At 59.7% G+C, this 21,663-nt stretch overlaps 2 protein-coding genes across 2 annotated transcripts; both read right to left on the bottom strand.

Moving 5' to 3' along the window:
- Positions 1-568: 568 nt before the first annotated feature.
- LOC309591836 (tubulin alpha-5 chain) lies at positions 569-3,163 on the bottom strand (the record flags this gene model as incomplete). The annotated part of the gene is made up of 3 exons (XM_082314681.1): positions 569-2,143; positions 2,352-2,500; positions 2,983-3,163. 3 exons carry the CDS (start codon positions 3,161-3,163, stop codon positions 1,172-1,174), a joined length of 1,302 nt encoding a protein of 433 aa, XP_082170807.1. The 3' UTR covers positions 569-1,171.
- Positions 3,164-6,746: 3,583 nt separating this feature from the next.
- On the bottom strand, positions 6,747-10,622 carry LOC309590484 (tubulin alpha-5 chain-like). The gene is made up of 4 exons (XM_082311737.1): positions 10,595-10,622; positions 8,259-8,481; positions 7,970-8,118; positions 6,747-7,787 (listed from the first exon to the last, which is right to left on the bottom strand). The coding sequence occupies exons 1-4, from the start codon at positions 10,595-10,597 to the stop codon at positions 6,816-6,818; spliced, it is 1,347 nt and encodes a 448-aa protein (XP_082167863.1). The 5' UTR covers positions 10,598-10,622; the 3' UTR covers positions 6,747-6,815.
- Between the last annotated feature and the right edge of the window lie 11,041 nt (positions 10,623-21,663).

Genomic DNA, 21,663 nt, shown 5'->3' with positions numbered 1-21,663 from the left:
TGTGGACGTGTCCCTGTCTGCAGGGAGGGGGTCCCACCAGGGGCACGAGGAGAGCAGGGCACGCTGTCTGGGTTGAGCAGCCAAGTGTTGCTGGAGGGGAAGAGCAGCAGAGGACAGCCCTGGTGAGGCAGCACGTCCGGAGCATTAGCAATAAGCAGGGAAAGTTAATCCCTGGCCCCAGCGCACTCCTAATGGGAGTTAACACAACTCTGCAGCGGGAGGCAGGCGCCACTGTTCAGAGCGTCTGGGGCTGGGCACTGCGGGAAGGGGGCTCAGCACAGCGCAGGCAGGCAGGCGGTGGCAGGGGGACAGGCAGAGCTTCTCAGCTGCCCAAGGAGAGGGAGGTGGGTGCCCAGGCTGGGGAGCTGCCAGAGCCTGGGGGCAAGGAGCAGCAGCCCTGCTCCAGTGGGGGTGAGCAGAGCCTGGGGATGGCACGACCACCCTTGGCTGGAGAGGCTCACTGGGACACGCAGTATTGAGCTGCCCGTGGAAGGGTTGGGTAAAAAAAAAGAGATACAGACAAGCTGTTTCAAAGGGAGCATTCCCCTCCTTTAATCCTCTCACCACAACACAGCAGAAAAGCAGCCGCGGGGGTTTGTACCATGCTGGATGCCCTTGTGGGGTGCACCCGCGGCACTGTGGAGCCAGGCATGCCCCTTGTCCCGCACTGTGGCCACAGGGAGAGGGGTGCCAGGCTGCTCCCACTGCTTCAACCACTCTCCTTCCAGGCGAGCCCACCTACCCTGCGGCTGCACATGGGAAGAAGTCCCAGCAGCTGCAGATTTTTTCCTGCTCAGGCTAAATCTGCTCCCCTGGGCTCCAAGATACAACACGGGGCCATATACCAAGGGGCCACAGACCACACAAGGGAAGCGGTACCCACCCCTGCCTGGAGCAGTGAGGGGGGTGGGATGTGTGCCACAGCCCCGGGGAGCCGCCCCGGGGGGCTCTTACCTATGTGAGGAGCAAGCCGGAGCTGGAGCAGAGCGCTGGGAGGAAGCATAGCAGCACCAGCAGCAGAGCTGAAGCACTCACCACACACCTGACCTGGCAAGAAACCGATACGGCTGGGGGGTTAGTGGGAGACACGGAGGCTCTGAAATGGTTTATTGCAAAGGGTTTCTGCAGGTAACACGGGGAAGGAGCACGGTCCTTTCTGGCAGGGGCTTGTCTACTCCTCGCCCTCCTCTTCGTCCTCGTAGGAGTCCAGGCCCACCTCCTCGTAATCCTTCTCCAGAGCGGCCATGTCTTCCCGCGCCTCGGAGAACTCCCCTTCCTCCATGCCCTCGCCCACGTACCAGTGCACGAAGGCTCGCTTGGCGTACATCAGGTCGAACTTGTGGTCCAGGCGAGCCCAGGCCTCGGCGATGGCCGTGGTGTTGCTCAGCATGCAGACGGCGCGCTGCACCTTGGCCAGGTCCCCCCCTGGCACCACCGTGGGCGGCTGGTAGTTGATGCCCACCTTGAAGCCCGTGGGGCACCAGTCCACAAACTGGATGCTGCGCTTGGTCTTGATGGTAGCGATGGCGGCGTTGACGTCCTTGGGCACCACGTCCCCGCGGTACAGCAGGCAGCAGGCCATGTACTTGCCATGGCGAGGGTCGCACTTCACCATCTGGTTGGCTGGCTCAAAGCAGGAGTTGGTGATCTCGGCCACCGACAGCTGCTCGTGATAGGCCTTCTCAGCAGAGATGACGGGGGCATAGGTGGCCAGGGGAAAGTGGATGCGAGGGTAGGGCACCAGGTTGGTCTGGAACTCGGTCAGGTCAACGTTCAGGGCTCCGTCAAACCGCAGTGACGCCGTGATGGATGAGACGATCTGGCTGATGAGGCGGTTGAGGTTGGTGTAGGTTGGGCGCTCGATGTCCAGGTTCCTGCGGCAGATGTCATAGATGGCTTCGTTGTCCACCATAAATGCACAGTCCGAGTGCTCCAGGGTGGTGTGTGTGGTGAGGATGGAGTTGTAGGGCTCCACCACGGCAGTGGAGACCTGTGGTGCGGGGTAGATGGAGAACTCCAGCTTGGACTTCTTGCCGTAGTCAACGGAGAGTCGCTCCATCAACAGGGAGGTGAATCCGGAGCCAGTGCCACCTCCAAAGCTGTGAAACACGAGGAAGCCCTGGAGGCCTGTGCATTGGTCAGCCTGCGGAGAGAGACGCATGAGATCATTCTGAGATGGATTTCCTTGTGAACATCTGACTGTTCAGAAGTCCTTCAGGACCTGGTGCATCTCCGCCATGGGCAGCTGCAGAGCCCTCCCGGGGCGCAGCAGGGCTTGCAGTGTACTCTGACCCCCATCCGGATGCCGGAGCCCAGCCCAGGGGACACATCCCCCCTTGGCGGTCACCTACCAGCTTCCGGATCCTGTCCAGCACTTGGTCGATGATCTCTTTACCGATGGTGTAGTGCCCGCGCGCGTAGTTGTTGGCAGCATCCTCCTTGCCGGTGATCAGCTGCTCGGGGTGGAAGAGCTGGCGGTAGATTCCAGCCCGAACCTCATCTGGGAGAGAGCAGGGGAGGGTTGAGCCTGGTGCAGGCTGTTGGTTTGAGCCGGCCACCAAGCAGCCGAGTCGGTGCGAGCACCCATCCCTCGCCCTCCTCCTGGCTCCGCCTGCTGAGGACTCGGCCAAGGACCCAAACGTCAGCAGGGCCACCATCAGCATCAGGTTTCACCACTTCCCTGAGCAGAAGCTCAGCTTCTCCCACCCATCGGAGCCACCTGTCCACAGCGTGCAGCGGCACAGAAGGAGCTGCCGTGCCGGTTGGGCTGGTTTCTCTCCACACACATGTGGTAGCAGAGACTACCAGCACCGCTGCCTCCAGGACACTTCAGGAACAAAAGCTCAGGTTTGTGGCTTCTCCTGGGGAAAGGAGGGCTCTCAGGTTGAACCCGGTGCAGGATACTGCCAGCCGACCACAAGCACCAGGCACTTGCTACCCACCCAGGGGTGCACCCCAGGCCATGCAAACTCCAGCACTCACCAATCACGGTGGGCTCCAGGTCCACGAAGATGGCCCGTGGGACGTGCTTCCCGGCCCCAGTCTCGCAGAAGAAGGTGGTGAAGGAGTCGTCCCCTCCACCGATGGTTTTGTCGCTGGGCATCTGCCCGTCGGGCTGGATGCCGTGCTCCAGGCAGTACAGCTCCCAGCAGGTGTTGCCCATCTGGACGCCGGCCTGGCCGACGTGGACGGAGATGCACTCGCGCTGGGGAGGGGGAGGCAGGGTCAGATCCTGGCATGGCTCTGTCCTGCCCATCCCAGGGAGGGCTCTGCCTGGTGCCAGTGTCACACAGCCACCCGCACAGGACCTGCTCTGGCCAGTGGCCCCAGGGAGCACGTTTTCCTTTGGGTGACCTCCTGCCTGCCCCTGAGGGGTCCCACACAGCTGTCATTGCCCTCAGCCATGCACAGGCACTGTGCTGGGTTGGGAGCCAGCTCTGACGTCCCTCCTGCCCAGCCCTTGCTGGGGGCCACCAGCCCCACGGACTCTGGCTGGGGCTGTCCTCCAGCATCGCAGGGAGCAGAGCCTGGCCCAGTTCCCCCGCCCCAGTCGCCCTGCCAGGCTCCCTGGCAGCCTCAGCCCCTTCCCCATGCCACAGCATCGTGGACACATGCTGAGCTGATGCAGGCACATGTTTAACCCACGAGGTGCAGCCAGCACAGGGGACCCCCCCTGCTTGCTGCTCCAGAGCCAGGTAAGCACTCAGCCTCCTGGGGCGAGGGGCCTTGGGGACGCAGGGGCAGGGGGTGGCAGCCAGGGGAGGGCTGGTGGTGAAGCCCAGCAGTCTCCAAAGCAGCACAGAGACTCCCTGGGCTATGCAGTCCCAACCCCATGCTGCAAAACTTGCGTGGGCAGAAGTGCCGGGGAGCGGGCTTTGAGCTGGAGATGTGCCTCCTGTGCTCCCACCCTGCAGGTGCACTTCTGCCCCACTGACCCCGGCATCCCTTCTCCACTAGCCTCAGCACCCTTGGTCTCCTATCCCTGGCATCCCTCTTCTGCTACCCCTAGCATCCCCGCTCTTCTACTCCTGGCATCCCTCCTCCACTAGCCCCAGCGTCCTTGGTCCCCTGTCCCTGGCATCCCTCCTCCGCTACCCTTAGCATCCCCGCTCTGCTGCTCCCAGCATCCCTACGCCGCTACTCCAGCTACCCCGCTCCCCCGGGCAGGACACCACAACTCAGCCTGGGGGCCCCCGGGGCTCTTCACTCCCTCGTTCCCCGACCGCGCCGGGGGTCACAAGGACTCCTGCCTCCTCCGGGGGGGCCGGGGCAGCCTCAGCCCGCCGGGAGGAAGGGCTGCCCGAGGCAGGGTCCCCGGCAGAGCCCGGTCAATGCTGCGGCGGGCGGAGCGCTGCGCCGCCCCTCCTGGCACGGCCGCGTCCCCCTCCCGAGCCGCTAAATATAGCCCCGGCCCCCGGCGAGGGCAGCGGCCACTGCCCGCTTTGGACAGCGGCCCCGGCCCGCTCCGCCGCTGCCAGACCCCCACGGGACGGGACGGGACAGGGGAGATGGGGGGGACGGGACCCCCACGCCCGCCCCCCGCCGCCATCCCCGACGGGGCGCCCGCTGCCGCGGGGGGAGCCCCGCCGAGCGCCCAGCTCCGGCCCCCGGTGCCCGCCTGGCGCCTCCACCCCCGGCAGCTGTCCCCGTCCGTCCGCGGCCACCGTTCCCCACCGGCGGGGTCACCTCCCTCCATCCCCAGCGCCCAGCCCCGCCGCGGCGGCGGGGAGACCCAGACACCCCGGGACCGGTGGCGGCGGCGGCGGGGGCTGGGGGACTGGGCAGAAGCGGCGGGGGGGCACGGCCGCCCCCGGGCAGGGGCCGGTGGGGCTGCCCAAGGTCACGGCCGGGAACGGGGAGCGTCGCGGCGGCCCCGCCGTGCCCGCTGCCCCGGAGCGGCTGCCGGGCGCGCTCCCCGCCGCCGCGCCCGCCGCCCGCCCCGCACTCACCATGCTGCGGCTGGGGTCCGGGCTCTCCCGGCGGCTCGGTGCTGCGGGGCTCGGCGCGGAGCTGCGGCTGCTGCAATCCCCGCCGCAGCGCCCTCTTATAGGTGGGAGGGGCCTGCTGTCGCCACGCCCCTTTATTTGGGTACATTTGCATGCGGGGCGGGAGTACCCACTCTGGGGGGCAGTGGGAGCCTGCCTGGGTCCCTCCCGGCTGCGGAGGGACCCCAAGGGGCAGGGGCCGGGGCTGGGGCTGCTCTCCCTCCTCGGCCGGGAGGGAAGCCGGGGGCACCCAGCCAGGCTGCGGGCAGGAGGTCGGGGCTGCAGCCCTCGGGGGTTGCAGGCGGTGCTCAGCCACCGGGACGGGGCAGGTACAGCAGCCCCTGCCCTGCTCTGCTCTGCCCTGCCACCGGCTGCCCCGCACTGCGGGCTGCCCGGGAGCTGGGGGCGCCCCCAGGCCACCTGTGCCTCTACAGCAGGAGAAAGGAGGAGAAAGGAGGAGAAACACGTTAGAGAAACGGGTCAGGCTCGGGAGACCAGGGTGACTTGTGACTACACTCAGAGAAGCCCCTCCGTTTGAACCCTGGCTAGCACAGCCTTCCCCACCGGGGCCAGGGCTGGTCCTGCTGCTGAGGATGCCTGAACCACCAGCCTGGCTGCGGGCTGGGGGGAAAACAGAGCCCAGAACCCCACCCCTGCACCCTTCAGGCAGCAGGGAGAGAGGGCTCTGTCCTTGCTGCTGGGGCACGGGCTCACACGGCTATCCCTGCCCGTGGGGATGGGGGCTCTGCTGCCTGGGAGCATGCCAGGAGACACTGCTGTGCCCCTCTGCAGCGGGGTCCAGGTCAGAGATGCAGGATAATCTTTAAGAAAAAAGGAACAGGACACAACTCCAACTCCTACATGTTTTTTGGCAGCAGGGTCAGGTCTCTCTGAAGACATGGGGAGAAGGTGTCTCTGTAGTGAGATCAGAGCAGTGCCTGGCGTGAGGGGCAGCGACTCCTGCCCTGGTGCAGCAGCAGGCACTGCTCAGTCTGAGGCCGGGGCTGTGGTCACGGGCAAGGGGAACGGTGCCAGGAGCCTTGCGCAGTGGGATGAGCGCCTGGCTGCGCTCCAGAAATCTGTGCAGCCCGGTGCTGGCTCACACTTTCCCCTCCAGCTGACATGGGTGCATGCTGGGAGGAGGAGGGCAGGGGAGGACAGCCCCTGTGGGTCAATATAGCTGGAGCATTAGTGGTAAGCAGGGAAAATTAACCTCTGGACCCAGCGTGCTGGATAATGGATAACAGAAATCTCCCATTTGCAGCCGGAGCCAGGAGCTGATGTTCAGACTCCTGACCGCTGGGCAGGGCAGGGAGAGGGCTTAGCACAGGGCCAGGGCAGAAGACGGGCCAGGGCAGAAGACGAGCCAGGGCAGAAGACGAGCCAGGGCAGTCAGAGCGGGGCCACGTACCCCAGGGGGATGGCAGAGCATGGGCAGAGCCAGGCGGGGAGTGGGCAGAGGTGCTCCCAGACGGGAAAGCCCATGCCTGAGCTAGGTTCTCCTCCCATCACATCACCAGGACTCTTCCGAATGCCTTTGATGGACATGCTTGGGCACTTCCCCAGAGCATGCCATGTGTCCTGGCCAGAGTCCCCTGGTATGGGGCTCTTACCTATGTGGGGAGCAAGCCGGAGCTGGAGCAGAGCGCTGGGAGGAAGCATAGCAGCACCAGCAGCAGAGCTGAAGCACTCACCACACACCTGACCTGGCAAGAAACCGATACAGCTGGGGGGTTAGTGGGAGACACGGAGGCTCTGAAATGGTTTATTGCAAAGGGTTTCTGCAGGTAACACGGGGAAGGAGCACGGTCCTTTCTGGCAGGGGCTTGTCTACTCCTCGCCCTCCTCTTCGTCCTCGTAGGAGTCCAGGCCCACCTCCTCGTAATCCTTCTCCAGAGCGGCCATGTCTTCCCGCGCCTCGGAGAACTCCCCTTCCTCCATGCCCTCGCCCACGTACCAGTGCACGAAGGCTCGCTTGGCGTACATCAGGTCGAACTTGTGGTCCAGGCGAGCCCAGGCCTCGGCGATGGCCGTGGTGTTGCTCAGCATGCAGACGGCGCGCTGCACCTTGGCCAGGTCCCCCCCTGGCACCACTGTGGGCGGCTGGTAGTTGATGCCCACCTTGAAGCCCGTGGGGCACCAGTCCACAAACTGGATGCTGCGCTTGGTCTTGATGGTAGCGATGGCGGCGTTGACATCCTTGGGCACCACGTCCCCACGGTACAGCAGGCAGCAGGCCATGTACTTGCCATGGCGAGGGTCGCACTTCACCATCTGGTTGGCCGGCTCAAAGCAGGAGTTGGTGATCTCGGCCACCGACAGCTGCTCGTGATAAGCTCTCTCGGCCGAAACCACGGGGGCATAGGTGGCCAGGGGAAAGTGGATGCGAGGGTAGGGCACCAGGTTGGTCTGGAACTCGGTCAGGTCAACGTTCAGGGCTCCGTCAAACCGCAGTGACGCCGTGATGGATGAGACAACCTGGCTGATGAGTCTGTTCAAGTTGGTGTAGGTTGGGCGCTCGATGTCCAGGTTCCTGCGGCAGATGTCATAGATGGCTTCGTTGTCCACCATGAAAGCACAGTCCGAGTGCTCCAATGTGCTGTGTGTGGTGAGGATGGAGTTGTAGGGCTCCACCACGGCAGTGGAGACCTGTGGTGCGGGGTAGATGGAGAACTCCAGCTTGGACTTCTTGCCGTAGTCAACGGAGAGTCGCTCCATCAACAGGGAGGTGAATCCGGAGCCAGTGCCACCTCCAAAACTACGAAACACGAGGAAGCCCTGGAGGCCTGTGCATTGGTCAGCCTGCAGAGAGAGCCAAGTAAGATTCCTCCAAGCACTGACTTTGCTGGAGGGGAGTTTCAAACTTTTGCTTGGGCAGCCACAGATCCTTCCCAGGGCAGAGCGGGGCTCACCCCATGCTCCCACCCCCATCCGGATGCCGGAGCCCAGCCCAGGGGACACGTCCCCCGTCAGCGGTCACCTACCAGCTTCCGGATCCTGTCCAGCACTTGGTCGATGATCTCTTTGCCGATGGTGTAGTGCCCGCGGGCGTAGTTGTTGGCAGCATCCTCCTTGCCGGTGATCATCTGTTCAGGGTGGAAGAGCTGGCGGTAGACTCCTCCCCGAACCTCGTCTAGGAGAGGTTGGCACAGTGTCAGAGATTTTCTAACTGGCGCTGGGGAAAGGTGGCAGGAGCCACCCTAGGGACTGTCCCGCAGTGGGTTGTTCTCAGAGATAGTGACCACCGTCACTGCCCAACTGCGGCGCACTCACCAATCACGGTGGGCTCCAGGTCCACGAAGATGGCCCGTGGGACGTGCTTCCCGGCCCCGGTCTCGCAGAAGAAGGTGGTGAAGGAGTCATCCCCTCCGCCGATGGTTTTGTCGCTGGGCATCTGCCCGTCGGGCTGGATGCCGTGCTCCAGGCAGTACAGCTCCCAGCAGGTGTTGCCCATCTGGACGCCGGCCTGGCCGACGTGGACGGAGATGCACTCGCGCTGGGGAGGGGGAGGCAGGGTCAGATCCCAGCCGGGACCGCACATGCAATCGCTGCATACGATGAGCTGTGCAGCCCAGGCAGAGCTGCCCAGGCCCTCGGCAGCTGGTGCAAGCCACGCTGCCCGATAGCCTCAGTGCCTTGTGTTCATCCCAGTCTGCTGCCCTCCCCCAAATCTGGTGCTCTGCCTCCCATCACTGCACTGCCCACCTCAGGGGCCCAGGGAGATGGAGACCCATCTGCTGGAGCCGGGGACACCAGGCCAGCACATACCCTGGACTGCCCCCACCCAGAGCCCTGGGAAGCACCCAGTGAGCATCTTCCCCATTGCCCAAACACCCATTTGGCTTAAGGGCTGGAGCCCACAGCAGCTGGCACGGCCCCTGTTGCTACTCCAACAACAGGGCTGTGGGCTGAGATGATGGAGCATCACCCAGGCGCTGGGAGCCGAGGAGGTGACGGCACTGAGGATGGGTGCCCAGCAAGGGCGGGGATTTGCAGCAGTGAACGGTTGCCATGCTCTGAGGCTCGGCTTCCCTAAATTAGCTCTGGAGGAGGAGGAAGCATCAGCTGCACTTCTTAACTGAAGCGAAGGGCTGAGGTGGGAGGGTCCACTAGCTCAGGGCTTCAAGGACAGCCTCAGGTCCCTCAGGGGAAGCGAGGCTGAGGTGAGCTCTGCAGCATCGCTCCCTCCAGGTAAGGCATCCCAGAGGCTGCAGCCCTTTTGACAAGAACCAAAACATTCACTGCCTCAGCCCTGCTGTTGCCAAGGACTTGGATGTGTCATCAGGCACAACCGAGGCAGAGGAGCATCCAAACCAAACTGGATTTCCAGAGCCACGGGTGCCCCGCTGTGAGTCAGCGGCAGGAAGCCGGTGGAGCCAGCCATTTTGCGCTCAGGAGCACAGCAGCGATTGCCGCCCAAGAAAGTTGCACGGGTCACAGCAAGTCCTGCCTCTGTGCATCTAGGGTGCTCTCAGTGCTGCATTTCGGAGGCAGCGGTGACAGTGAGGGATGACAGAAAAATAAGCCCTTGATACCCATGGTGAGAGTCAGAAGTCCATCTCCTCACCTTTCCCAAAGCTGAGGTGCAAGGAGCCGCAAAGTGACAACCCCCCTTATCCCTCCCAGCAGATCCATAAAGGTTTTGTAACACAAGGAGCTGACAGTAAGTCCTGAGGAAGCTCCAGGATCCTCAGCAGAAGTGCACAGCAAACACTGAGGCAGCAGCAAGCACCCTTGGATGGCCACAGGAAAGGAGACATGAGAAAGACCTCCCCCCTGGCCAAGGACCTTGCGAATCAGAGCGCGGAGCAGAGGGTTATGCTGGTCACCGCGCTTCATCCCGCCAACATGCGGCAGCCAGGACTGGGTTTGGGACCCAGCGCTGAGCCCAGCAGCGCCAGGGACGCAGCAGCGCTGGTCACCAGCCAGCAGACTCTGCCTTCTGCACGGCAAGGTCTGGCTCAGGAAGGGCAGGGAGCACGGCCCCGCGGGGCAGCGGGCAGGGTGCCCGGGCACCCCGGGGCTGGGATGCTCTCCGGAGCGGCCGGAGAGCTCAGGAGCCAGAGCTCGCAGCAGGACCACGGCGGCAGGGCAGACGGGAGGCTCACCCACAGTGGTGCCCACCCGTGGGCTGGCCCCTGGCGCCCGAGGTGCAGGGCAGCGGGTGAAGCCAGAGCTCGCTCCCGGGGCTCAGCCGTGGGTCTGCAGCACGGGGGGCCGGCAGCCGGGGCGCACTCCCCGCAGCCGGAGATGCTACCGGCGGAGACGGGCAGGAACCCTGGCTGTTAACAGGGAGGAGAGGTGAGGGGGCAGCCCAAACGCCGGTCTCCGCACACGGCGGGGCTTGGGGGGCGGCCTCCTTGCCTCCGACCTGTCAGACGGGGGCAAGGGGGTGCTCAAAGGAGGGAGGCTGCTGGGTGCCTGGGAGGGAGCAGCTCGGAAAAGGCTGAAGCCAGGCAGAGGCAGGGCAGGCACGGCGGGCTCCTCCGGCCTCCCGTGGAGCTCCGGGGGTGGCAGCCCGCTCCGGGGAGGGCCCCGCCAGGGTCACCCCGCTCCTGGGAGCTCCCCGCGGGCCCGGAGGGAGGGGGCAGCCCGGGGCCGGCACTCACCATGATGCCGCCGCCGCAGGACCTGCCTCTCCCCGGGCTGCCGCAGCTCCGCACGCCGGGACGGCCCCGCCGCCGCCGCCTTATAGCGGGGGCGGCACCGGCGCTCCGGGGCGAGCCGCCCCGCCCGAAACCGTTCCGTACCTTTGCATAAATTTGCGTGCATTGCGCATATTCGCATACATTTGCATAGATGCGGCTGCGCTGCCCGGCGGCCGGCCGGGTGCATTGGCGGAGCCGCCGAGGAGCTGCAGCCCCCGGGCCCCCCCACGTCCCCTGCCTCGCAGGGGCCACGGGAGACCCGGGGTCCTCCCGAGGGAAGGGCAGGGGGTATAAAGGTTGGTCTTGCTGCGCTTGCCGGTCTTGGCAGAGGGGCTTCCACTGAGGGGCAGAGATGGCACCTTTGTGCTGGGTGTCCTGCTGCTGCGGGGCACCATCCAGGCGTTAACCGGGACAGACTGAGGGAGCTGAGGAAGGGAAGGCAGCAGAGACCCTGGCTCAGGTCTTCCCTCCTGCTGGGCAGAGGTGCTGATGTGATCCCCAGGCGAGCACGGAGCTGGGTCTCTGCCAGCCATCCAAGGCCCCTGAGGAACACCTGGGAGAATTTCTGGAGAAAACACGGGCAGAGGAAACGCTTCAGAGGCAAGCACAAGCTTTCCTGGCCTCTTTGGAGATCAGTGAGGAAAAAGCAGGAAAACTCTGTCCTGTCCTTTGCCACAAGCCCCTCAAGGACAGTCGTGCCCCAGGGCTGTGGCTGAAAGCCCTGCCTGCTGCTGGGCTCCTCCTTCTCCAGCCTGGCTCTGCTTTACCTCCCTGGTTTTGATCTGATTTCACAAAGCTTTATGAAATGGCCGGTGAGGGGATGGGGAGAGCCTGGAGCACCTGGAGGGGGGTTTATTGGAGTCTCTTTGTGGTGGCTTCACTGATGCCTGGCTTTGCTACAATGAATAACGTCTCCATCCTTTCCTCCCCCCTTCAAAATGTTCACAGCATCCCTTGCCGTGCAGAACCAGCCCTGCCTCTGCCCGAGCCCTCCGACTTAATGAGATTTCACTGAAAGGCGCTGTCATCTCTCAGCTCGCTCCAAAAGTTGAAAGCTGGACCGAAATTATCCATCTACAATGGCCTTTCTTTGTGCCTGAGTCACCTGGAAAGTGTCACCTTCCCTGCTGAAGACGTGTAAAGTGACTGAAAGCAGCGGTACTGCTGTGAAGCCTGTGCTAGTGTCTAAGCAACACATTTTGAGACCTGCAGAAATGGCTGAGCCAAACGATCAGAGTGGGTTCAATCAAGCCGGTGGGACAAGGCTTTTTCCCACAGAGACGCCCCAGGTTGTGAGTGCTGCTGAACCTGGGCAGGATGCTGTGGCGACAGATAGCTCTGGAAATGCCTGAACTCCTCCCTGTGGTATAAATTTCCTTTGAGTGACCTCAGAGATCACTAGATAACACAGACCATGCTGATGCAGGCAGCCCAGGAGAGTGAGAGAGTAATTGGTAGCACTGAGGCATCAAAATTTGACCCCCAGAAGCTAATTGGTGTGAAAAGGAGAGATGGGATCACCTTTCCCTGTGAAAATCTTCGCCGGGGTGCTTGCTGAAATGCATGCTGGATGCTAAGGCGTCACTTCTGACTTGGTGTCTCCTAGCACCCTCCTTGGTTGCATGGTGCCAATTAGTTCTGGGGCATTTATAGCACGAATGCTTTGCAGCAGTGGTTGGGAGCACAAGCGTCGGAGCTAGGCAGCGAGCAGCATTTCAGGCAGCCGCGCAAGGTTTGTGTAGTTCACCTAACTTTCGAAGATTTGTATGACAATCTGGTGGCACCTCGGGGTGTAAAATGATGTGATACTTCTCCGAGAGATGCCTGGATCTGTTTACCTACCATTGTGGTAGAGATCTGGGGGTGAAATGTCCCTGATTTGTCATCGCTGCAAATGCATGCTCACAGTGAAAATAACAATTCAGATGCTGTCATGTTGAACGAGCAGGGCAGCAATGACTGACAAGAGAACCGTGAGTCATTCTGAGCTACGCATCTCCATGTACCTCTGATCTGAAAAGCCCAAACAGATGTCTAAGCTTTTTTTAAATGCTTAAGAACAGCTGGCTAAATCCACGGAGCACCAATGGGCTGCGTCTTGTCGGTGCCTAACTGCTCAGCAGCCTGCCAGATGCTGGTAGCAGCGGCCTGCAAGCACATGGCAGAGGCTGAGCTCACCCTGGCTGGAAGAAGGTTTGTCCCGAGGTGACCCCTCTCTCAGGGATGTTACCCACATGTCTAAGGAGACCCTGCAAATGTTTTCAGGCCACATCAGAAATCACTAGGTTGCAAGAATTGCTCGGGAGACATTTTCACCATCGCTCAGAACAAAGTTGGACCCTGCACCAGCACCCAGAGAGGTACAAAAAGCAAGCAAGGCAAATTTTAGGCTAGTGAGTCAGAATTCAACCATCTTGTTATGGAAGAATAGGAAAAACAGATTGAAGATACCCCAGGAGCAGAGAGCTGCATGCTACAGGGGAGACCCCTGCTTGCTGCTTCCCATGGAGCCGTGGAGATCAGCCAGCTCTTGGACACCCCTGTGTTGGGAGGGGAAGGCAGCATGCTGTATTGCAGGTGTGCAATCCCCCCATCAAGGGCAGACACTTGCACTAAAAAGCTCTTCATTAGAAGTTATTATGAAGGTTTGGGGTGTTTTTTTTTTTTTCGTGTCCAATACACTTCTCACCAGAGGAGAGGTGCTGCTGCTGGTACAGGAACCACCGTCAGCAGAGCTTGCAGTTACCCAAACAAAGCCTCGCAGTCAGCTGTCTTCCAGAAAGAAGTTAAAGTCTGCCACACCTAAAAGCACCCAGACCTGAAACTGGGGGAGGAGATGACTCGTTCGGAGCCCAGCCTGGTACACCCCATCCACGCCCCAGTCCCCCCCCTTCACTGCGGAAAGCCCGTACTACTTTTCCCACTTTTCAGACCTCAGCCCCACCCAGGCTGGTCCAGGCAGAGCAAACAGTGTCACAGGGCACTTTGGGATGCTCCTGTCCGCATCTCTAACCACAGCCAGGCGCTTCCCAAAGTGCTTGTATCCGAGCCTGCTTACCCCTCACTCCATCCTTGCACAGTTGCTCTGCCCATAATCCTCTTAGCAGCACGGTTCAGCAGGGAGGTGGAGGAGCCGGGATACGCCTCCAGCCCGTCAGTGTCCTGTGTAGTTTGCTCTCCAGCAGTGGTTGCACTAGATGATACGGCAGCACCCTGAGCCCAGGAGCAACCAGGCAGGAGGGAGCTCCTACAGCTCGCACGGCTCCCAGAGCCCCGTATGGCCAAGCACTGCCTCCCGCTTGGCTGAGGACTCGGGCAGCAAACCCAGCTCCTGGACTGGTAAGCCTGGAGAACCAGCGATGCTCTGCTGCAGGGTGAGTCGTGATGACAACCTTTTCAAAGTAGAAAGGCAGATCTGCGTTAACACAGGGCGGACAACATTGGCTGGTAAAACTAATGAGTCTGTTGAAAGCGTGGGGCTTGACTTCATCTTGCAGCTGTTGTGACTTCAAGCAAGTCCCGTGTGATGCTGACTGCTCCAGCAGTGTCCCAGCCATCCATCATGCAGGGTCCCTAAAGCACAGCTTGCTCCTGATGACGGCCCAGCAACGCACGTCTGATTGCTGCTGCAGTTCTAGCGTGACAGCATTTGGGACATACTTTGCCACCCTGAAATGTTCTAGCACAGCATGGAGATGGGCAGGAAATGCTCCCTTTGCCATTCCTTAAGATATGTATGCCTTGTTAAGGCCAGAAAGGGGCCTCTGAGCCCCTCATCCTTTGCCTGGAGTAGATGGAGATGATCCAGAGATGAGAAATGAGGGTGACTGGAAGGCTAGGTGCCAGGAGCTGAATGAAAGGTTGAAAGAATGGGGACTATCTAGAAGCAGAGACTCAATAAAGGCCTTAAAATATATTTAAGGCAGATGCAGATAGGAAGGGGATTAACTCTTCCGCATGCTCGGGGCAAGACGATGCAAGTTTAAGACTTGCTAGCAGTAAGGGTAGCGAAGCATGATTGTCTCAGGGTCAAGGGAGCTTCATCGGTGTTAGTCTGGCATTTACTGATGGGATGCAGAGCATGGTGGTGATCTGACAGAGGTCCTCTCTGCTGGAGCCGAGCAACAGCAGCGTAATTGCTGGTTCAGATAAAATGAAGTCAATTGTGCAACGTCTGCTGCATTGCCCGGAGCGTGTGCCGCGTTACAGGAACAATAACGCTAATTCCAGATCTCGCTACAGTCCTAAGCCCTGAATCACCGGGCAGTGGCAAGAGCAGGGAGGCACTCCCAGGGACGCAGGCAGCCCTGCACCCATGCCGAGCCCCAACCTGCAAGGCTAAAAGGGACCGGCGGACGAGTTGGGACTAGCTCTTTTTCAGGCACAGCAGCCCTGGGTGAGCAGCCTCCCTGGCTGCCAGTGTCACCCGCCTTTCTTCACGTCCTGGGAAAAGCAGCTACACACCCACGGGAGCAAAATAAAACCGCAGCTGGCTAATTGCAGTGACTTCATGTCAGGGCTCTGAGCATGCCTGGTTTGAACAAGCTGCCTCCAGGCAGGTGATGGAGGGGCTGAACCTGCTGAGGTGTCCCTGTGCTCACAGGGGATGCCGGCATTCAGCTCTGGGGGGCTGCATGGAGGAGCCAGCGCTGCTTTTCCTCTCTTCCAGCAGCTCTCGGAGCTGGCGGTGGCACGAGAAGCATAGGAATAGCTGGAAACAGAAATGCAATGAATTCTGCGTGGCCGGGTGATGGTAGAGCACCTGGAGAGGCACAGGTTATCCCGTGAGGCTGGAGGGGCTCTGCCAGCTCCAGGCAGGATCGCAGGCACAGAGTCAGGCCAACCCCGGCCTTTTAGGCCTTCCCATCTTACAAGTTCTCAGGAATTGCAACAGAGCTGTGGTCAGCTCTGTTGCAATGCTGCAGAGCGTGCTTGTGTGAGCGATGGGGCAAGAGGCAGTGATTGCTTCGCTGCTCCCGCGAGTGCACACCTCGTCTGCGGGACTGTGACTGAGCCCCCAGCCTCCGGGCAGCCAAGGGGACACGGCAGATCCAAGCTGGGCAGCTCTGCAGATGTACCCACTCCTTCGAGGTAGATAAACCACTACCAGGTGGGCAAGTCCAACATCCCCTGGGAGAGCAAACAATTCCTGGCACAGGAGCATCTCACCAACAGCTTTTCTCTGTCTTTGGGGAGCAGTTGAGCCTCTGATGGCTGGACAGATGTGTGCAAGGGGGGGTTTTCGCACATGGAAGTGGGTTGTATATAATGCAAACAGCTTGCTGGCCCGAGGGCACACTGAGCACAGAGCTGGGCCTGGAGAAACTAGCCCGGAGTCTTGGGGATTGCAGAGTCGTTAAAAGCGGAAGGGAGGTGCTGGCGGCCGGCCAAGCGCTGGTGGATGTCAGAGGGAAGCAGTTAGCAAGATAAAAGATGCATTTAATAACCCAGCTGGGCAATGGCTCCCGGGGCGCTCCCGCTCAGAGCTGTTCCTGCGGTATGGGAGAGAGTGCGGTATGCGAAACCAGGGCTGTCCTCCCTGCTCCGCCCAGAGCCCTGGGCTCCGCGACCTGGTGGCTGGGGTCACTGGGCTGAGAGCTTGCATTTGACGATCATCCTGAGGATGCCTGGCTCAAACACATCCCCGAGAGCACCACAGCAGAGTTAACTCAGATGCCAAGGGGCTGTACATGTGAAAAAAACAGTTATTCTGGAGGATTTCCCTGTTGTAAGGACTCAGGAGCCCTGATTTGCTGAGCTCCCATGCCTAATGTGGCCCTCCTCGTTAGGACGAGCCATCCCCCAGAACAGCCTGGCCGGAGGAATTAGCAGGTGGGAATATAACCGCTGCTTTCCACCTGATGCTGTGGAAAACCCACCTTGCCAAACAAGCCTGGTTTCATTCCTTGAGATGACAGGTCTGGCTACTCAGGAGAAAGGCAGAGCTGTAACCTGCTTGTGGTGCCGAGGGTGTTGGTGTCAGCACTCCAGGGACCGAGCAGCAGTGTCGGTGCGTGCCGGTGAGTGTCAGTGAGGGTGAATCACCAGCAAAGGGCTGCCGGGCTTCTGCGGGGATCCCTGCCAGGCACCGCCGGCTTCGGCGCTTCAATCAACGGTCTTGGAATGAATCCCGAATTGCCACTGATAAAGTTTGAGGGTGACAAGTGGATTTGCAGAGTAATAAGTGACAAGACTGCCCCTTCCTCCAAATTCCCAAATTAATTACTTTGCATTTCACTGTATTAAAGCAAATTTTCATAGAATTGTAGAATCATTTAGGTTGGAAAAGACCTTTAAGATCATCGAGTCCAACCGCTAACCTAACACAGCCAAGTCCAGGTGTTGCAGATGTACAGTTTGAGTCTCCCCTTTATGTTAGTATTAAAGGCAGGAATAAGGTGTCCCCTGGCCTGAGGGGCAGGAGCAGGAAAAGCAATGACTTCACCAGCAACGGAAGGACCGAAGGAAACAGGATAATGAGAGAGGCAAACCAAAGAGACGGGAGCAGTGCATAAGGTTAGGAGCCCAAGGGACAATGAGAAAACGAATAGCAGGCAGCGAGGAGAGGAGAGGGAAAGCCCAAGAAGAAGCAGTTGTGGACAAAAGAGCTCAGCTGTGCCCTTTGCAGAGTCCCCTCGCCTGTCGCTGTCTGCGCGCGGCCCGAAGCCACTGCACCTGGGGATTCCCAGCAGCGGCGCAGAATGCCACCTCTTCCACTCCTCCACTCTCCTGCCTCAAATGCCTGCTGCATTAAAGCAAATTTACCTGCAAGATAGCCTTTTCATCGGGCAATTCTAAACCATCCCTACCAGTTAATTCACTAGCTACTACCCTACCATGCTTAGTCTTAGTCCTAGCTTTTCTTAGTAGACATTTTTTAGCACTGTGGGCCTTGCACCCATCCCCAGGGTTCCCCACTCCAAAGGCCCCTGGCAGCGTACCCCCTGGCTAACAGGCACACCTTTGCTATTGATGCAGCTGGTGCGTCCTTAGCAATGCAGGAATATAAACAGGCTGGCTTGGCATGCCAAGAGAAATATTCTGGGACAACACAAAAAGTAGATCTGAAAAGACCTTCGGCAGCAGCTACGAGTCTCCTTCTTCTATGGACATGGAAAACAGATTATTCCATCCCTCTTTGCGGCAATGTCGTGATTTATGCAAATGCTGTTATCATTATCTCCTGCCGGCTTCCAGGTAAGGATGTCATGCCAGTGGTGTTGATCTGAATCAGCCAGACGTGTAATCGTGCTGAAAGGTGATGACAAGTTTGCATAGCAATACCTGCCTTCCCTGAGATGAGGCTGATCAGTACTAAATGCATTTTTCAGTCTTTAATTCTCTGCTGACAGAATCAAAATTAATTCTTCTGTTATTTTTTTCTGGTATTATCAGTAACCTAGAGTTTTCTGGGTCAATCGGTTTATTTTCTTAATGATTGGAGTGATTTCTGTCCTTCAGTCCTTTGGCATTACCCTAGTTTTCCTAGCTCTGTTAAAAATCACCATTAACAGCTCAGTAAGACCCTCGGTTAGGTTCGTTAATACTCTCAGTGTGGGCCTGATGAATTGGAAATGTCAATTTTAGCAGGTGATGCTTCACACAGAGATGGCATCCAAATTGTAGCCTTCTCCATTGCATCCCCCATGTTGCACTGGATTTAGGCACTGAGGGCTATGGAAAACAGCAGAAGGCTGCTTACCAGCATCCTTTTGTGCTTTTTCTTGTTTTCTTCTAAAGCAAATGCAGGCACCCCATCTCCTTTTTCATTTCATCTTGCTTGGCTTGTTTGTCACCTTTGAGCCATGCCTAGCAGGCAGGCAATGGGCCAAGGCTGGGCATGTAGGTGGAGGGCATGGTGAGGACCAGGCAGCCGGTGCCCCCAGTCCTACCAGGCACGGCGGGAAATCCTGGCCAAGCCGGCTGGACACAGGGGTCTTGGTGCTTGGGAGCACGTGGGCATGAGCGTGTTGGGCTGCGTGAGTGAAATCAGGCTTGGTTTGCAATAAAATCCCTTCCTGTCCCATGTCAGCTGCAGCTTCTGCTTCCCTCTGCGGCTGAAGGGCTCCCCAGCATTTGGAGGGGGTGCGTGTGGCATCGGTCTTTTCGCTGCCCCCATCTCCCTTCCCTTGGGTCAGGCCCAGACCACGCAGCCCCCAGCCTTACCCGCGGGTGGGTGTGGGGTGCCTGGCTCCTGTGCATCACGGGATTATCCAGGCTCTGCAGCCCACCCTGTTCTCACCACATGCCAGGGATGGGGGTGAAACCCCTTGCTGCCGTGAAGCTCAGCCGCTGCCTGGGTCCATGCCTGTGTTCATCGTGGATAACCTATTTAGTCATGGGCTTCTGCCACCTCCACCAGCCTCTGAATCTGTTGATTTAAAATCTGCAAGCACCTCTGTTTTGCCTGGGTTTTGGCTGGGGCAGCAGCCTCGGCGTCAGCACAGGCGAGCGCTCCCGCGGGGCGGTGCCTGCGATGCACAGCCTGCGTCTAGCAGATCGCTGAACCTGGCCCAAAGTCATTGCCCTGCTTGAATGAAAGTCACCCTGACTTTGCTGTTTCTCACTTCTCTGTCCTGTTGCACTGACTTCTGCTAAAAGCGCCCGGGTGACTTTGCCTCCCTGAATGCTCCCCAGCTCCTAGAAGGTGCAATTCTAGAAAAGCCAGCGGGGGTGAGAACGGAGCGGCTTGGGAAAGAGACGGGCAGGCGGCTGAGAGCGCAGCCGTCGAGACAAACATGAGGAGCATCAAAAACACGAGGGTGTGGAGAAATCGGCTGTGCAGGGAAGCCAGGGGAGCTGGGCAGGGCTGTTCAGATGAGACAGCAGGGCTGGGGGTAAAAGAATGAATGTGGATTTTTAAAATGGATGTCCCCGGCTGTCACCGGCCCTCTGTGCTTGCGGGTCCCAACCCCGGCACAGCCTTCCCAGGGGTGAGCAAACCCCCTGTTCCCACTGACCCCTTTTCGGGGGACTGCACCAACCCAGCGGCTGTGCCCAGAGATGGGGAGCATGGCCATGGGCGCTGCCGTTGTCTCTCCTGGGAGCGGGCAGGCAGAGGAAGGCGGCATGGCAATGGCACCCAAGAGCCTGCCTCGCTCTGCTCAACCGCTTCTCACCCCATCCCACTGGGTCCAGATCCTGCTCCCTCCCTGCTGCATCTCCACACACTGCCCCGGAGTGGGGACCTTCCCTCCGGGAGCAGGGAGAAGGGGAGGGGAGACGGCTGGGTGCGATGAGGGGAGCAGTGGGCACACAACTCCCCAAGCACATCACTCCACAGCTCAAAAATCACCAAGAATATGATTTTGCAGTACCTAAGTGCCAGTTTTGAGGAGGCTGTGAAAGGTTTGTGTTCTCCTGAGGAAATCAAAAGCTGAAATGTTGTGCAGCACTGAAAAGAATCTCTCTCTTAATATGTGGTTTGCATAATAATATAGCACGAGTTTATGACACAATTTGTTTGGCTTCCTAAGAGATGGGGTAACCAGGATAAAACAAATTGGTCCTTTGGCATCCTGCTTTGCTCACCCAAAAGCTTTTTTCTCAGAAAGCCTCAAGAGTATTTAATGAATATTTTTGTGACCCTGGAAAGCTAAAAACTGGGTTGCAACACAGCAGTCCCCAGAATTTGTAAAGAAATAAAGGTCTCCTTGAGACACGCTCAAGATGCCTGTGCTGGTTCAAAGCTGGTGTGAGGCAGGCTGGCAGGTAGGTGCACCAGGACTTTGGGCAGAGCTGGGAGGAGAGGGCAGGGTGCTGTGGCTGAAGGTGTGCGCCGCGTCAGGCAGCAGCAGGCGACGGGCTGCCGCTCTGCTGCTGCTGCAGGGTGGCCGGCTTTGCTCATTTAAGTGGGGGAGCGATTGTGGCAGCTCTGGGGCGAGGTGCGGTCGGCACAGCATCCTCTCTTCTACCAATGCCGTGGTGGTGGTCTATTGCCCAACTCTGCACGGCCTCCCCTAAGGACATTAGGGAGGTGTAAGTCCTTCTCACTGCATATCCTGGTCTCAGGGGCGAGGGACACACGTGCCACGAAGGCAGCAGCGACGCATTCCCCTGGCCCAAGAGTCCCAGCCATCATGTGGGTTCCTCTCCTTTCCCCAGCACGGAGGCCTCCCCATCTGGTGGGCACAGAGCGGGCTGAGACTTGGCAGCTCCGGGGCCTCCTCGTCCCCACATCAGCTGCAAAAGCCAGGGAAAGGAAAGCAAGGTGTCAAGACATGGCTAGGTCCTGGTGGCATCTCCCCGGCTTCCCAGCCAGCAGGATGGGGTCCCTGTGAGGCAGCCTGTGGCTCCATCTAGTGCCCGTGCCAGCCCGGCCCCGGCCAGCCCTGCACCCATGGCTGGGCAGATGGCCCAAATCAGAGCCCCTGGCAGCAAGCGAGGGCACCCTGGCTGGGGACAGCCACCCCAGGGAGCCCGCTCCCTGCTCCTGGGCAGGCAGGTACAGGAGGGCAGCACCGCAACGGCATCCAGGAAAAAAAACCAAACACAACAACAGGGAATACTCCAAGCAGTCGCTGGAGGAAATCATCAAGTGCTGTCTGATGGCAGGGGATGGGCCTCCCATCCCTTGGAGAGGAGATGCCCTTGGCACAGGAGATGCCCTTGGCATTTCACCCGTCCCAGTGCGCACCCAGGCCCGCTGCTCATCCCACAGGAATGACTGTCCTGAAACCGGTCCCCGAGAAGTGCTGGGAACGGCCTGTCTCAACACCCACGTCTCCCCAGCCTGCCTGGTAAAGCAGCACTGGGAAAGTTTGCCAAGCTTCCCAGCTAGGGATTTACAGGAGGTGAGGAAGATATCCCAGCTGCAATGCAGGGGTGGCAGCGGGATTTACAGGAGGTGAGGAAGATATCCCAGCTGCAATGCAGGGGTGGCAAAAGGCTCTGGCCCTGCAGAGAGACCAGGCTCCCTCCTTCTCCCATCCAGACAGCAAGAGGGAATGGAATAGCGTGATCTCCATGGCCAGGACAGGTTCACGGATGCAGGCGAGTGGCCTTGAGTCTGCCTATGACTCTCAGGATGG

Source organism: Platalea leucorodia (assembly GCF_965183815.1).
Source record: "Platalea leucorodia genome assembly, chromosome: 5".
Taxonomy (NCBI): domain Eukaryota; kingdom Metazoa; phylum Chordata; class Aves; order Pelecaniformes; family Threskiornithidae; genus Platalea; species Platalea leucorodia.
The sequence above is the reverse complement of the archived record's forward strand: the minus strand, read 5'-3'. Positions and strand labels throughout refer to the sequence as shown.